The sequence below is a fragment of the Bos javanicus genome, chromosome 8, assembly GCF_032452875.1.
Source record: "Bos javanicus breed banteng chromosome 8, ARS-OSU_banteng_1.0, whole genome shotgun sequence".
NCBI classification, from domain to species: domain Eukaryota; kingdom Metazoa; phylum Chordata; class Mammalia; order Artiodactyla; family Bovidae; genus Bos; species Bos javanicus.
In genome coordinates, this window is record NC_083875.1 from 72354363 (window position 1) to 72371617 (window position 17255).

General features: G+C 38.0%; 1 protein-coding gene across 2 annotated transcripts in view; it reads left to right on the top strand.

Moving 5' to 3' along the window:
• Window positions 1-17255, top strand: part of ADAM7 (ADAM metallopeptidase domain 7) — a 52647-nt gene that overhangs the window by 25374 nt on the left and 10018 nt on the right. For both annotated transcript variants that reach the window (XM_061425866.1, XM_061425865.1), the window contains exons 11-18: window positions 869-999; window positions 2544-2718; window positions 4187-4276; window positions 5340-5535; window positions 6193-6295; window positions 10918-11104; window positions 15538-15618; window positions 16961-17039. In XM_061425866.1, the coding sequence (XP_061281850.1) occupies window positions 869-999; window positions 2544-2718; window positions 4187-4276; window positions 5340-5535; window positions 6193-6295; window positions 10918-11104; window positions 15538-15618; window positions 16961-17039 (1042 nt within the window). The remainder of the gene's footprint in view (window positions 1-868; window positions 1000-2543; window positions 2719-4186; window positions 4277-5339; window positions 5536-6192; window positions 6296-10917; window positions 11105-15537; window positions 15619-16960; window positions 17040-17255) is intronic.

The following is a 17255-nucleotide window of genomic DNA, read 5'->3' on the forward strand; positions in this document are numbered from 1 at the left end:
TTTACCTAGGTGTTGCTATGCTCAAGACAGTCTTGTAAGACCTTGAACTTAAAAGCTAGTACTTATTAAGATGACTACCTGATTTTTCATTCCCATGGTTCTTTTTATGATTATGATTTTGCCTATAGTATTTCAGAATTAAAATTTTGTATAATAGAGTCAAATTAATCTAATATAGGCTGTGCACTCCAATTATGACATTATAGCCCATCCAGGATACATTTTAAATGTCATATGGGTAAGACGAAATTACCAAATTAGGGGTGTTTTTCCTTTATAGTAACCTGATATCCCACCCCTCTTCAGAAATTAAAATTTTCCACTAACACAGAAATTAAAATATAAAATAGAACTAAGAACAGTGATAGCAATCAATGCTGCCTTTGATTTTCCATTACTGATCTTCTGACTTTTTTCACAGTAGTAACTCCCTCCTCATGATTGTATCACATTATTGCCTAATGTGAGATTATAAATTGAAAACCCTAAACTCACATATTTTTATTTTTATGCCCTTTGAATATCTAGTAACAGGAGATAATCAATAATGTTTATTTTATTGTTAGGAGGTTAATTAATAAGTTTGAGCTATTTGTAAGAATGAGTCTATATAAAATCAATAATGAGTATTGCTTCACACACAAAAAAATTACAAATGTTAGAGACCATAAAAAGGTTTTGTCCAACTTCATTATATAAGTGAGGAAATTAAGGTGCAAGAATGGAAGATAATTAAGTTCATAATCTCTCAGATAAGATACTAATTAGCCAGAAGCTAGAAACGAGATCTTAGCGACTACTTCAAAGCTTATGTACTGTAGTGTGCTATTTTATAGAAGTTTCTAATGCAAGACTTTTTTGGCCTCAGGATCTTTTACCTGACCTCAATGCAATTGCGAGCAGAATGGCACACCAGTTGGGGCATAACCTTGGGATGAGTCATGATGATTACCCGTGTACCTGTGATTTGGAAAAATGTGTGATGAACAGTGGTGGAAGGTGAGATTCCAACAATATAGAGAAAATATTTCAATATTGGAGGAATGACTTTGATTAAAACTCAGTGTTACAGGGTTATATGGTTATTATATGGCTATGGTTTCCTTGGTGGCTTGGAGGGTAAAGAATCTGTCTACAATGCAGGTGGCCCAGGTTTGATCCCTGGGTCAGTAAGATCCCCTGGAAAAGGGAATGGCAACCCCCTCTAGTATTCTTGCCTGGAGAATCCCATGGACAGGAGGAGAATGGTGGGCTGTAGTCTATGGGGTCACAACTGAATAAGTAGCACTATGGTTATTATCTGGAATTTTCCTAATATATCCTAGATAAGAACTTAGTAACTGATATCTAATTTTACATCATTATCTACATAATTAGTAATATTTGGGAGGGAAACACACCATCCCTCTCAAATGTCTTTAAAAATCCATCTGTAGTTAATCATTGTATCAATAATAATAAGCAGGGACTCAAAACCAGAGGAAGATAGAAGGGAGGTGAGTTTCATTTTGAAAAGAAGTATATCACATTCCTAGGAAGTTTACGAAAATAAATTGCTTCAAGAAATGTTATAGAGAACAATTTTTGCCAGTTATCCTGTTAGCTAGTGCTTATTTTTTTAAAAACTTGAATATGATTCAGACCCTGTACTGAGAAGCTAGTAATCTTGCATACATGACAGACAAAAATATAGATTATTTCAAGTGGAACAATAAGAAGTGACATGGAAACAGCAGATACAATTGGCCTAGATGTAGGCTTCAGGGTGCTTCCCAGGTAGGACTAGTGGTAAAGAGCCTGCCTACCAATGCAGCAAACACAAGAGACGTGGGTTCAATACCTGGGTTGGGAAAATTCCCTAGAGGAAGGCATGGCAACCCACTCCAGTATTCTTGCCTGGAAAATTCCATGGACAGAGAAGCCTGGTGGGCTACAATCCATAGGGTCACAGAGGTGAACAGAGCTGAAGTGACTTAGCACGTATGCACACAGGCTTCAGGAAGCATATTCTGGAAGATATATAGTCTGAATATTTTCACTAAACTAGCCTGTGTTGGCTGTATTTCAAAAAGACATTTCATATAATAAAGAGCCCCGTTACTGCTCTGCTGTAACAGTAAGGCAAGAATAAGAAAGGTAAATGGACTTTGAGTCCATCATTTCTATTTGTTTTGTTTTGGCTGCTCTGGGTCTTGGTTGCTGCGTGTGGGCTTTTCTCTAGCTGAGAGAGCGGGGACTATTCTCTAGGTGTGGTGCATGGGCTTCTCACTGCAGTGGCTTCTCTTCTTGTGGTGTACAGGCTCTAGAGCATGGGTTCAGTAGTTGTGGCGCATGGACTTTGTTGCCCTGAGGTATGTGGAATATTCCTGGATCAGGGATCGAACCCATGTCCCCTGCACTGGCAGGCAGACTCCCAACTACTGGACCACCAGAGCAGTCCTCTCTTTGTTTTTTGTTCTCATTTCTTCATAGAATTTTCACAGCTGTTCTACCACTATGCATTGATATGATTAATCTTTATTTTTAACTTGTCCTATCTCTAGCATTCCTGCACTGAAATTCAGTAAATGCAGCAAAACCCAGTACCAGCAATTTCTCAAGGATTACAGTCTAACATGCATGTTCAATGCTCCATTTTCTGACAAGTTTTCTGATTACCCATATTGTGGAAACAACAGGTTGGATGATGGAGAGGAGTGTGATTGTGGCCTTCTTCAGGTATTTGCAAATGATGCTGTTTTTCAATTTACAAAGTGTCAACTCAGCTAGAACCTAGGCAGGGATGTAGCCATTAGTCAACCATGGTAATCCTTGTAAAGCTTCAACAAGTATGTTTTAAAAAAAAAGAAGGATTGGAAACATGCTGTTGGGTAGCCTCTTTGCAAAGCTTCTTCCCAAGTCGTGAATTGTGTATAGTGATGTTGCCTCAGGTCCAAAGCATCTCATTAGCCTGGTTTATATGCTAATTGGCTCTTCTAGTGCGAAGGGCCCATAGGTCTCCTTAAGTCCAATCTCTCTTGCACAGTAGGATTTGTTCTACAAAATCCCTCACAGTCAGTTGAGTTTGATTCAAGGCCTTATGACACTAGTCTATATCCCTGTTGACCAGTTCACATTATTAGAAAGTTTAATTGAGCTGAAACCTTCCAAATGTACACAGATTTATAGCAGTCTCTGGAACATTTAGAGTAAGCCTTGCAGACATATTTTAAATTAATTCTTAATCTGCTTTTCTCCTACATAGAAGCTCTTTCTTTCAAGAGCTCATCATATAGATATGTGCCCTAGATAATGACTTCTCACATTATCAAGTGCTCATCAGTCACCCCCGCATGTTGTTAGAATGTGGACTCTGATTCAGTATGTCTGGAGTAGAAATGAGATCCTATTCCTACCAACCTGTAACATTGTGATGATGCTGGAAGTCCAAGGACCACATTTTTAGTAGCTATTCTGTAGACATTGCACAATTCAAAAGAAGTGTAGTAAGATGGCCACAAAGAGACTCCATGATCAGAGTGGAGACTGTGACAGATCCAGAGGTGACAGCTTCTAGTTTTCAAATGTCTAGGATTAAATGTGAAGAAAATCTTAACTTCGGAAACTGATGCTTTTGCCCATGTGCATTGTTTGGAATATTGCTACAGCTTCATTCTACCACTTGAAATACCTTACTTCGGGGTTCCTAATTCAGGCCATGGACCAGTCTGTAGCCTGTTAGGAACTGGTCTGCACATCAGCAGGTGAGCAGTGCAAGAGTGAGCAAAGCTTCATTTGTATTTACAGCCACTCCCATTGTTCACGTTACCACCTGAGCTCTGCCTCCCATCGTATCATCGGAGGTATAATAAATATAATGCATTTAAATCATCCTGAAACCATCCCTCAAACTCTCAGTCCATAGAAAAAGTGTCTTCTATAAAACTGGCCCCTGGTGCCAAAATGGTCACAAACTTTGGGCTTGTGGAGTACTGAACAGCTCCAAGGGAAGGAAACAAAGTAAAAGTCCCAAACACTAGTTGTAAGCAGTAGCCTTTATACACATATCATAGTCAAGGACCATGCATTTAAATTGAACTCTGAAAAACAACTAAGGCTAAGTTCCACAGAAACACAGTAAATGAACTCTTTAAACAGGAGCCAAAGTACAAAGCACTTCTGATCTTTCATTTCTGATAATTGCCAGGACTGCACTAATCCTTGTTGTGATGCACACAAATGTATGTTGAAGCCAGGGTTCACTTGTGCTGAAGGAGAATGCTGTGAATCTTGCCAGGTAAGAGACTTTGCTAGGACTGGGTTTCTCTATTTTCAGTTTATTAAGTATACATAGAACCAAAGAGTTGTCTGATCACTGAGTGACCTTACATTACCAATCCCAGATTGCAGCCAGATATGCTGGTACTCAATAGAGCCTCTTCTGAAATGCTCTGACTTTTAAACCCTGATAGGTGCTGTGGTTTGGGAAGTGGAGAAGTGGGTAAGCAGTGCTTAGAATTTTAGAAGTGGAGTCATACAACCAACATTATTTTTGGTCTTTTTTCAATGACTACTAGCCGATTTCACCTTAGCTGAGGGGGAAAATGGCACCCCAACTGCAGTGAACTAACAGCGAAAACAGTTATACTGGAATTGGAAAGCGATAGTAACTAGTACCTGGAGATAGATCCCTAGGAAAGATTACCAGAAACCCAAATGCTTCTGTCCAAGCATTCACTGACTCTTCCTTAATGCCACTGGATCATGAACTTAAAAAGGAAAGGAAGTGTGTTTAATTCATCTTCAAATCTCTCCAAAACCCAGCACAATCAAATACGTATTGAATGACTAAATGGAGAATATTCCCATGTCATGCCCTCCCTAAATGAAAGCCAGCATATATATATATGCTGGCTTTATATATATATATATAAACTATTATATATTAGTTTCTTCTGAAAAGATCTGATTTCTTGGGAGTGGTGGAGATTTCTCATTAGAGTCAGGGGTTCCCAGTTTTCTGTGTATGGTGGGCTGGGGGAGAGGGACGAAGGAATGAAGAAGGCAAGATGAGAAGAACACAAGCTCATTTCCCCATTTTATAACCATTCTAACTCTGCCCCAAGGCTGTTCTAATACCAAATTTCAATACCACCAGCTTGTCATTCCTAAAATTATATACAAGCCAATAAAGATAGTAATTCTCAGTGGAAAGGAGAAGGAAATCATGATCTCATGACCCATCCTTAAAACTTCTTTTAAATTAAATGGGTCAACCTACTTACTTCCTCCTACCAACTAACCCTTCCTTGCCTGCCTAAGGATGCCCAAAAATCAATCTCTTCATTTTTCTTCCACAGATGAAAAAAGCAGGGTCTATATGCAGGCCAGCAAGAACTGAATGTGATTTTCCTGAGAGGTGCACTGGCCACTCTTCGGGGTGTCCTAAGGACCAATTCCAAGTAAATGGATTTCCTTGCAAGAACGCAAAAGGCTACTGCTTCATGGGGAACTGTCCCACCCAGGATGATCAGTGCTCTGAATTGTTTGATCATGGTAAGAGACAGTGATAGTGAATGATGGATAAAGATAATAGCTGCTATTTCTCTGTTACTGTCCTTTAGGAATTTGGGGGCAAGATTGGAGATAATGTCATTTATGGAAGATATGACCTGGCACCTTTCTAAATAAAACCTTTAATATTCATTGATTTTACCTCTAATATTAATTGATTGGCTTCCCAGGTGGCTCGGTGGTAAAGAAGCCACCTGTCAATGCAGGAGATGTAAGAGACACAGGTTCAATCCCTGGGTTGGGAAGATTCCATGGAGGAGGAAATGGCAACCCACTCCAGTATTCTTGCCTGGAGAATCCCATGGACAGAGGAGCCTGGCGGGCTATGGTCCATGGAGTGGCAAAGTGTCAGACACAATTGAGCAACTGAGAAGGCACACGCACACACACACACACACACATTAACTATCTAAGTATGTGGGTTAAGGTATGTTTGTTTCTTTTTTATATCTGCATTCTTTCCTAAAATATCCTCCTGAGGCAATAAGATAGTTTTAAAATTATTTATTTATCCCATTCTGTTTCACTACTATGTAAGTGATAATGAAATTTCAATGATATTAGAAAAGTAAGGCATTTATGATTTGTCACATTCATGTTGTCATTGTTTTACTTTTATCATACTGCTTTGGATCCCAGAAGCGAAAGCCAGTTCTGATATTTGCTACAAGATGAATACAATTGGAAATAAATTTGGATACTGCAAAAACAAGGGACGCATTTTAATTCCTTGTGAAGAAAAGTAAGTACATTGTGAGGAAAAGCATGTGCCCTCTCAAAGCATTTTGCAAAATCAGAACAGCTTTTATTCCAATAGCCGACAGTCTCTCTTTTTCACTCAGGGGATTAGGAAGAGAGGGCTTCCCTGGTGGCTCAAGTGGTAAAGAATCTGCAAGCAATGCAGGTGATCTGGGTTTGATCCCTGGGTCAGAAAGATCCTGTGGAGTAGGGATTGTGACTACTCCAGAATTATTTCTTGGAGAATTCCACAGACAGAGGAGACTGGTGGGCTACAGTCCATGGGGTGGCAAAGAGTTGGACATGACTGAGCAACTAAAATTTTTGCTTTTGTAAAAGAAAGGGGAGCAAGAAGGGAGAGAGCACACATTCCTGATGGAATTAACTGGTTTTTATGTTCTGTATTTTGTAACTGAAAATCATGGAATACAAGGAAGAAGGATGGGAAAGATTTAAGATTCTTAGAAAGAAAAGGAGGGGAAGAAACAGCAAAAAAGAGAGAAAGAGATAGAAAGAAAGAGAAGGAGGGGGAAATAGGTAGAAAAGGGGAAAAGAAAAAGAAAGAAGGAAAGTCATTAGAAGAAAGAATGATAGACACTGACACTGAAGACAGAATGGGAGAATTGAATATTAGATCTAACTTCTAAAATACATGTGTTAAACCCATCTTCTGGGTTTGTTTCTGATGTATGACATGGTTTCTGTATTCTCCCGAACAGGATCTGTACTGAATGCAATGATAAAAACTTAGAGTCAAGTTCAACTTTGCTTCTAAATACACTTCTAAAAATGGGCAGTCTCTTAATTTGCTTTATTTCCAACTGTTACATCATCTGTGAAAAGGGGGTTATGATAATAGCAATCTTATAGATTTTTTAAAATGAGAATCAACTGATGTGCTCTATGCAAGAAAGAAAAAAATTTACTGTCCTGACTCAAGTTCAGTCAGTTCACTTCAGTCGCTCAGTCGTCTCCCAATTTTTGTGACCCCATGGGCTGCAGCATGCCAGGCTTCCCTGTGCATCACCATCTCCCAGAGTTTACTCAAACTCATGTCCATTGAGTCGGTGATGCCAGCAAACCATCTCATCCTCTGTCGTTCCCTTCTCCTCCTACCATTAATCTTTCCCAGCATCAGGGTCTTTTCAAATGAGTCAGTTCTTTGCATCAGGTGGCCAAAGTATTGGAGTTTCAGCTTCAGCATCAGTCCTTCCAATGAATATTCAGGATTGATTTCCTTTAGGATGGACTAGATGGATCTCCTACCTGTCCAAGGGACTCTCAAGAGTCTTCTTCAACACCACAGTTCAAAAGCATCAATTCTTCGGCACTCAGCTTTCTTTATAGTCCAAATCTCACATTCACACATGACTACTGGAAAAACCATAGCCTTGACTAGACAGACCTTTGTTGGCAAAGTAATGTCTCTGCTTTTGAATATGCTATCTAGGTTGGTCATAACTTTCCTTCCAAGGAATAAGCGTCTTTTAATTTCACGGCTGCAGTCACCATCTGCATTGATTTTGGAGCCCCTAAAAATAAAGTCTGCCACTGTTTCCACTGTTTCCCCATCTATTTGCCTTGAAATGATGGGACCAGATACCATAATCTTCGTTTTCTGAATGTTGAGCTTTAAGCCAACTTTTTCACTCTCCTCTTTCACTTTCATCAAGAGGCTCTTTAGTTTTTCTTGGCTTTCTGCCATAAGGGTGGTATCATCTGCATATCTGAGGTTATTGATATTTCTCCCAGCAATCCTGATTCCAGCTTGTGTTTCATCCAGCCCAGCATTTCTCATGATGTACTCTGCATATAAGTTAAATAAGCAGGGTGACAATATACAGCCTTGACATGCTCCTTTCCTGATTTGGAACCAGTCAGTTGTTCCATGTGGAGTTCTAACTATTGCTTCCTGACCTGCACACATATTTCTCAGGAGGCAGGTCAGGTAATCTGGTATTCCCATCTCTTTAAGAATTGTCCACAGTTTGTTGTGATCCACACAGCCAAAGGCTTTGGCATAGTCAATAAAGAAGTAGATGTTTTTTTTCTGGAACTCTCTTGCTTTTTTGATGATCCAGTGGATGTTGGCAATTTGATCTCTGGTTCCTCTGCCTTTTCTAAAACCAGCTTGAACATCTGGAATTTCACAGTTCACATACTGTTGAAGCCTGGCTTAGAGAATTTTGAGCATTACTTTACTAGTGTGGGAGATGAGTGCAATTTTGCAGTAGTTTGGACATTCTTTGGCATTGCCTTTCTTTGGGATTGGAATGAAAACTGACCTTTTCCAGTCCTGTGGCCACTGCTGAGTTTTCCAAATGTGCTGGCATATTGAGTGCAGCACTTTCACAGCATCATCTTTTAGATTTGAGATAGCTCAACTGGAATTCCATCACCTTCACTAGCTTTGTTCCTAGTGATGCTTCCTAAGGCCCACTTACTTCTCATTCCAGAATGTCTGACTCTAGGTCAGTGATCATACCATTGTGATTATCTGGATCATGAAGATCTTTTCTGTATAGTTCTTCTGTGTATTCTTGCCACCTCTTCTTTATATTCTTGCCACCTCTTCTTCTTCTGTTAGATCCATGCCATTTCTGTCCTTTATTGTGCCCATCTTTGCATGAAATGTTCCCTTGGTATCTCTAATTTTCTTGAAGAGATCTCTAGCCTTTCCCATTCTATTGTTTTCCTCTATTTCTTTGCACTGGTCACTGAGGAAGGTTTTCTTATCTGTCCTTGCTATTCTTTGCAACTCTGCATTCAAATTGGTATATCTTTCCTTTTATCCTTTGCTTTTCACTTCTCTTCTTTTCACAGCTATTTGTAAGGCCTCCTCAGACAGCCATTTTGCTTTTTTGCATTTCTTTTTCCTGGAGATGGTCTTGAACCCTGTCTCCTGTACAATGTCATGAACCTCTGTCTATCAGATCTAATTCCATGAATCTATTTGTCACTTCTACTGTATAATCATAAGGGATTTGATTTAGGTTATACTTGAATTGTCTAGTGGTTTTCCCTACTTTCTTCAATTCAAGTCTGAATTTGGCAATAAGGAGTTCATGATCTGAGCCACAGTCAGTTCCCAGTCTTGTTTTTGCTGACTGTATAGAGCTTCTCCATCTTTGGCTGCAAAGAATATAATCAATCTGATTTCGGTGTTGACCATCTGGTGATGTCCATGTGTAGAGTCTTCTCTTGTGTTGTTGGAAGAGGGTGTTTGCTATGACCAGTGCGTTCTCTTGGCAAAACTCTATTAGCCTTCGCCCTGCTTCATTCCGTATTCCAAGGCCAAATTTGCCTGTTACTCCAGGTGTTTCTTGACTTCCTACTTTTGCATTCCAGTCCCCTATAATGAAAAGGACATCTCTTTTGGGTGTTAGTTCTAGAAGGTCTTGTAGGTCTTTGTAGAGCCATTCAACTTCAGCATTCTTGATCAGGGAATAGACTTGGATTACTGTGATATTGAATGGTTTGTCTTGGAAATGAACAGAGATCATTCTGTCATTTTTGAGATTGCATCCAAGTACTGCATTTCAGACTCTTTTGTTGACTATGATAGCTACTCCATTTCTTCTAAGGGATTCTTGCTCACAGTAATAGATATAATGGTCATCTGAGTTAAATTCACCCATTCCAGTCCATTTTAGCTCGCAGATTCCTAAAACGTCACCATTCATTCTTGCCATCTCCTGTTAGAGAAAGGAACAGTGACCCCACAAGACACTGACCCAGAGTTGCCCGAGAGTGTCCAGGAGTCTCCAGTGAAGGTGTGGATTGGTGGTGGCCTGCTGCAGGGTTGTGGGCACTGAGTGTAGCTGTATATGCATGGGATCTTTTGAAGGAGGTCACCATTATCTTCATTACCTCCACCATAGTTTGGCCCCAGGTAAATAACAGGGAGGCAACACAGCCCCACTGGTCAACAGAAAATTGGATTAAAGATGTACTAATCATGGCTCCACCCATCAGAACAAGACCCAGTTTCCCCCTTTCCCATCAGGAAGCTTCCATAAGCCTCTTATCCTTCTCCATCAGAAGGCAGACAGACTGAAAACCACAATCAAAGAACACTACCCGATCTGATCACATGGACCTTGTCTAACTGATCACAGCCTTGTCTAACTCAATGAAACTATGAGCCATGCCGTGTAGGGCCACCCAAGACAGATGAGTCATGGTGGACATTCTGACAGAATGTAGTCCAGTGGAAAAGGGACTGGCAAACCACTTCAGTACTCTTGTCTTGAGAAACCATGAACAGTATTAAAAGACAAAAAGATAGGGCACTGAAAGATGAACTCCCCAGGTCGATAGGTGCCTAATATGCTACTGGTTCAAGTTATGCTCATCCAAATTACTAATAATATTCTCCTGTAAGCTTAAGCTAATATTGCTTTATGAGAATTGCCTAGGTATCATAAAGAAATATAGCCATTTAGTATCTTTGTCTGCTCATCTCAGTTTTCAGGGTCAGGACTTTGTCCAGAGGCTTACCTGGCTTCTCGTAGGCTCTGACAAGCCTAGGTTTAGAAAAAAATAATCAGGCCACTCCACTGCCAGCTTAGTTTCTAAAGTTCTATTTCTTGTCCCAAGTGTGAGAATATTCTTGCTTCCCTTCAGAGATATCAAATGTGGAAAGATATTTTGCACAGGTGGGCATCACTCTTCTGTCCTTGGAGAAGAGAAGATCTACCACCTTAAGAAGCATCTGAAACAGAATACCAGTGAATGCAAAACCTTCTATTTATACCATGATTCTAAGGATTTTGGCCTGGTTGCACCTGGCACAAAATGTGGCGATGGAATGGTAAGATGAATGCCCTTTGTTTTATTAAAACTTCTTGTTCAGTCACTTAAAACTTCATTGGATCCTGTAATTGGCCCCAGAGGGCCTATCTATGGGAACACCGAAAAAAATCTGCAACAGTTTTTAAATGAGCAAAATAGCAATAACACTATTAGTAAATATTCATTTTAATATTTTTATACCAATTATGTAAATGTTACAAATGTGCTTAGTGTCTTAATGAAATTATACTGCTTTGAATTTAATTGACTATGAAGTAGCCATACAGCCTTCATCTATTTTATTCATTCAGATGTATTTACTGGGCATGCACGACGATGTCAGTATCTGTGCAGGACACAGATGATGTAAAGATGTGTGTACTTGAGAATTTCTTAGATTAAATCAAGTGTATCATTACAATTCAACTCAGTTGCTTTCACTGTGATGTGATCAATATGTATGAGTCCAAAGGAAGTGACTGACGTTTCTTAGAGAATGTGGAATGGCATCTCCGGATGCCATTAAATGAGAGACATTTCAGTTTCGACTTCATGAGCGTTTTTCAACATACAGAAGAAGAGAAAGACATGTTTCTATGTTTTAACTAACTTTTATTGGTGTATAGTTGCTTTATAATGTTGTATTAGCTTCTACTGTACAGTAAAATGAATCAGCTATACGTTTACATATATCCCCTCTATTTTGGATTTCCTTCCATTTATATCACCACAGAGCACTGAGTAGAGTTCCCTGTACTATACAGTGGGCTCTCATCAGTTATCTATTTTATATATTGTATCAATATTGTGTACATGTCAATCCCAATCTCCCAATTCCTTCCACTCCTTCCTTTCCCCCTTGGTGGCCATGTGTTTGATCTCAACATCTGTGTCTGCTTCTGCTTTGCAAATAAGATCATTTTTCTCAATTCTACATATACGCATTAATATATATTTGTTTTCCTTTTTCTGACTTACTTCACCCTGTATGGCAGACCACAGGTCTATCCACCTCTCTACAAATGACCCCATTTTGTTCCTTTTAAATGTTATTCTGAATAATATTCCGTTGTATATATGTATCACATCTTCTTTATCCATTCTTTTGTCGATGAACATTCAGGTTGCTTCCATGTCCTGGCTATTGTAAACAGTGCTGCAATAAATATTGGAGTGCATGTGTCTTTTTGAATTATGGTTTTCTCTGTGTATATACCCAGTAGTAGGATTGCTGGACCATATGGTAGCTCTATTTTTAGTTTTTTGTGGAATCTACATGCAGTTCTCTATAGTGACTGTATCAATTTACATTCCCACCGATAGTGCAAGAAGGTTCCCTTTTCTCCACACCCTCTCCAGCATTTATTGTTTGTATGTATTTTGATAATGGTCATTCTGACTGGTGTGAGGTGATATATGATTGTAATTTTGATTTGCATTTCTCTAATAATTAGTGGGAGAAGGCCATGGCACCCCACTCCAGTACTCTTGCTTGGAGAATCCCATGGATGGAGGAGCCTGGTGGGCCAGGTTGTGAAGAGTCGGACAGGACTGAGCAACTTCACTTTCACTTTTCACTTTCATGCATTGGAGAAGGAAATGGCAACCCACTCCAGTGTTCTTGCCTGGAGAATCCCAGGGATGGGGGAGCCTCGTGGGTGCCGTCTATGGGGTCACACAGAGTCGGACATGACTGAGCAAATTTTCATGTGTATGTTGGTCATCTGTATGTCCTCTTTGGAAAATGTCTGTTTAGGTCCTCTGCTCTTTTTTTTAATTGGGTGCTTGTTTTTTGATATTTGAGTAGCATGAGCTGTTGCTATATTTTGAAGATTAATCGCTTATCCACTGCTTCATTTGCAAATATTTTCTCCTATTCTGAAGGTTGTCTTTTCGTCTTATTCATGATTTGAGAAAATGCGCTTTTTTTAAAGGCATACCTACATAATATACAAGGTACAAAGTATAATATATGGCATATCCAGGTAACTGACAGTTTTAGTGTGATTGGAGTTCTAGGTAAAATGGTAGAAAACTAAGTTGAACAGGTAGAATGAAGCTAGATTTGGAAAGGTTTTATCACTCTGAGATGAAAACTTGAGAATGTATACTAAAAACAATAACCAGCACATCAAGGTTTATAAGCACAGAGTTTTTGAAAAATATAATACTGTATTAAAATCAGCAACTTTGAAACTGAAAAGTATCTATGACATGGCTCTCCTCTCTAAACCACCACCCACAAACACAGTAGCATTCATATAATGAGATAGAAAAATTAATTGGAAAGTAAAAATTCAGCATATAAAAAAGAAATCAGAAGTTAATTTCATAGAGACCTATATTTCAAGTGCATAATTTTAAGTATAGAGGGACAAAGGAGCCTGGCAGGCTACAGTCCATGGGTCACAGAGTCGGACACAACTGAGCTACACACCTCATGAAAATGACTAAATAAATATAAAAATGGTGAGGAGTCAATAGTTATGAAAATTTGTTTGTGTAGCAACCACAATCTAGAAAGGTCAAGAGCTTTCAATAACAGAGTGTATGAGGCATCAGTTTAAAGAAAATACCAAATAGTTTTCTGTTCACTTCAGGTAAGGAAAATCAGCCAGAGGTATCAAGCAAAAGTATGAGGTCCCCTTCATAGAGTGACTGGGATTCAACAAAGAAGTTGAAAGGGGAGCAGTTGTTAAAGAGCATTTAGTGATGGTGCAAACTCACCGTGACTAGGTACCACCACCGCACAGAGTACCTGATTCCTTCAAGAGAAAGCTTGTGCAGAAGTGCACCACCACTCATAATGCTGTTGGTTCCTCATAAGGGAAGCCGTGCATAGCAAACACTAGTCTATAGAGGTATCACAAAGACACTACTTATAGAATTTGTCATTTTCATATTTACACTATGTTTTAGACATGAGTTACTAGTTTTTTAGACATGAGGAACTTCAAATGCCTTAAAAGCATTCTAGTTTCTCTTAGCAGTTATTCTTTCTTGGTCAATTTAATTTGGCATAGCAAAAGAGGGCAAGCATATGCCATTACACCTAGGTGCCCTTTTCCTTAGTTATACTACAGAATGTACAACATAGATAAGAAAAAAAAAGACAAAAAGAGAAGAGAAGGTAAGATAGAAAGATGTAGACTGCAGAGAGATTAAGAGTAGAGAAAAGAGGAAATTCGCTGGTTCGTTCTCTCATACAGAATTGCTCAAAATTGGTCTCTGTAGCTATCTCTTTAGTAAACATTTAAAATTGCAAAATAAAAATAAGAAACATCTCAGTATTTTCCTTTGGTTGAGCCTGAAATCCTTGAAAAGAGGTCAGCATGGGTTTTAAAACAAAGTTTCTCAGTGTTTAATCATGTATATAGAAAACCCATTCAGTAAACATAAGGAAAGAAGACTGAAAAACAGACATGAAAGAAACCAGGTGGTGAACAAAGGAGACAGTCTAAGAAATCAAAGATGATAGTTCCTGTGAAACTGATACATTTTTAGAAAGAGGAAAATCCTTTAGAAATAAATTAAATTTATATTTTAATGGATATATAACATTATATAGCAACATATATATTATATATATAATAAACATAATATTATAAAGCAACTATGCTCCACTAAAAATTAATTTAAAAAATAAAAGATGCTATTATTTTAAAATTTTTAAAAAGGGTACTAAATTTATAAAAATGATACAATTTGAAATCCAGAAGCACTGCCTTCAGAGTACAAAATGAATCATGATTGCTTTTATGCAATTTATGCAGTAAGCCATGGAATCAAAACTATAAAAAATCAGTAAATTGAAAGCTACTCTTCTTAAAAAATAAAACTAAGATGAAATTTCTAAAAAGAAAAGAAAGTGAATTAAAGTAAGATATGTAGTTCTAAGAAATCTGATACAGATTTAATAGGAATTCTAGATAAAGAAACTGTTTAGTCCCTTAGTCGTGTCTGACTCTTTGCAAATAAATGAGCTAAGATAAGCCAGGTAATAACCAAGAGCAACAGAACAGTAATTTGGTCATAAAACTTACCCCCCCAAAAGCATAATTTAAAACAAAATTAATAAGTATAAATCATAATAATAAGATTAATGGATATTGACAAAATGCCCAGCTAGCAACTGTGATATAACAAACATGGATCCTTATCAAATTAGAAGAAAATGTGGTAGAAATAATAGAAGAAATTGCTGCAATTACAATGGTAGAATCATTGATAGGTTAACATTTGAAGAAGTCATGAGGACATAGACATTATAATGATTAATGTATTTGTATATAACAATATTTGATTGTACAGTGCATTTTTTTCAAATACCCACTTAACATTTATAGAAGATTTCTTTTTCCACAGAAGACTCTACATGTGGTTTTTCATTAGGACAAATAATGCAAATTCTGAGTGAGTAATTCTAATTGATCTTGGTGACTTCATTTCTAGGTGTGCAGCAATGGTGAATGTGTGACTATTGAAAAGGCCTACAATTCAACTGATTGCTCTGCTCAGTGCAATGAAAATTCTGTAAGGTTTGACCCCTTTTTAAATTAATGTCTTACCAGTCACTTGTTTGCACAAGACTTCATTTCCGAGCCTGTGTATAAGTACAGGTGCACCCATGAGTGTGTGTGTGTGTATGTATATATGTATGCATGGTGATTTTTAAATCAAATATGCATTTGGGATCCATATTTTTTCATGCAGTAATAGTACTGAACCAAAGAGCCAAACCAAGTGTTATACATAGATAATGCCAATATTGCAAGTATATGTCTTATCATTGGACTGGTAATCTAGAAACCCAGTAATTTATGTATGTATGAAGTTTAAACCAAAAGTTTAAAGTTGGGTCTATTGGGACTTCCTTGGCAGACCATGGTTAAGACTTTAAGACTTCACCTTCCAATACAAGAGATTCAGGTTCAATCCCTCATCGGGGAACTGAGCTCCCACATGCCTCTTGGCCCAAAACCCGGAGCATAAAACAGAAGCAATATTGTAACAAATTCAATAAAGACTTTAAAAATGATCTACTTCCAAAAAAACTTTTTAAAAAGTTGCATCTATCATAATTTCTCTTACAGTTAAATTATACCAGTACTAACATTAGCCCAAAGCTTTTGAGAAAAACAAACAAACAACAAACAAAAAAAGCAACAACAATTTTTTCACTCATTTTGACGCTGTTCAATACTAGCAGTATCTAGCAGTTTGCTTTTGTGGATAATATCTTTCCTAAATCAAATTAATCAGTAACACTATATAGAGTTGTACTCTTTCAAGAGTTTTATGTATATATTAAATTTTAAAAGTTTCATAATTGAAAGATAAGTACTATTCCTATGCCTTCTTTTAGAGATTGTGAAGCAGTCACACTGATATTCTATGAAAGGAAAAGCTGAGCTTTCAGTATAGAAACAGTGTATGTCCTTAACCATTACACAATGCTTTTGGATGAAGTAAGCATTTATGTCACTGCTTTTTTTCCCTCACATTAATGTCATCTCACAAAATCTAGTTGAAGTCTTCTCTTTGGCTATGATATGCCCAAATTGGGCAAGAGCTATTCATTCAATAAGATTGATGGCTTCTGGAAAGATAAGCCAAACCATCTGGTTCATTGAGTTTCAAATTTGTCAGAATCCTTCTCTTGCTCTAAGGCCATCTTCAAAGATAGCTGCTCCTTGTATTTTATTGCCTTATTTTTCCCAACCTTGATTTTGGATTAGTTAATTAGTCAATAAAATGTTCATGAGTGTGTGGGTGTGTGTATTTTGGGTGTGTGTGAACACTAAGCTGAATGAGGTGGAAAACACAAGTTTTATGTCAGTCATGTGATTAATTATTTGATTTATGGCTCTTGCAGGTGGATGACGGTGAACTTGAGTGTCAGTGCGAGGGAATTCAGGCCTCTACGGAATGGGAGGAAACCTTAAATGTTACCAGTGAGCATCCCAGAATAATATACTATCTTAGAACATCCTGGTGGTCCTGTTGCTAAGACTCTGTGCTTCCACTAAAAGGGGCATAGGTTCAATCTTTGGTCAGGGGAGTTCTGCATTCTGTGAACTGCGACCAAAAAATAAATAAATAATAATCATTAAAAAATATATAGGGGCTTGCCTGGTAGCTCAGTGGTAAAGATTTTGCCTGCCAATGTA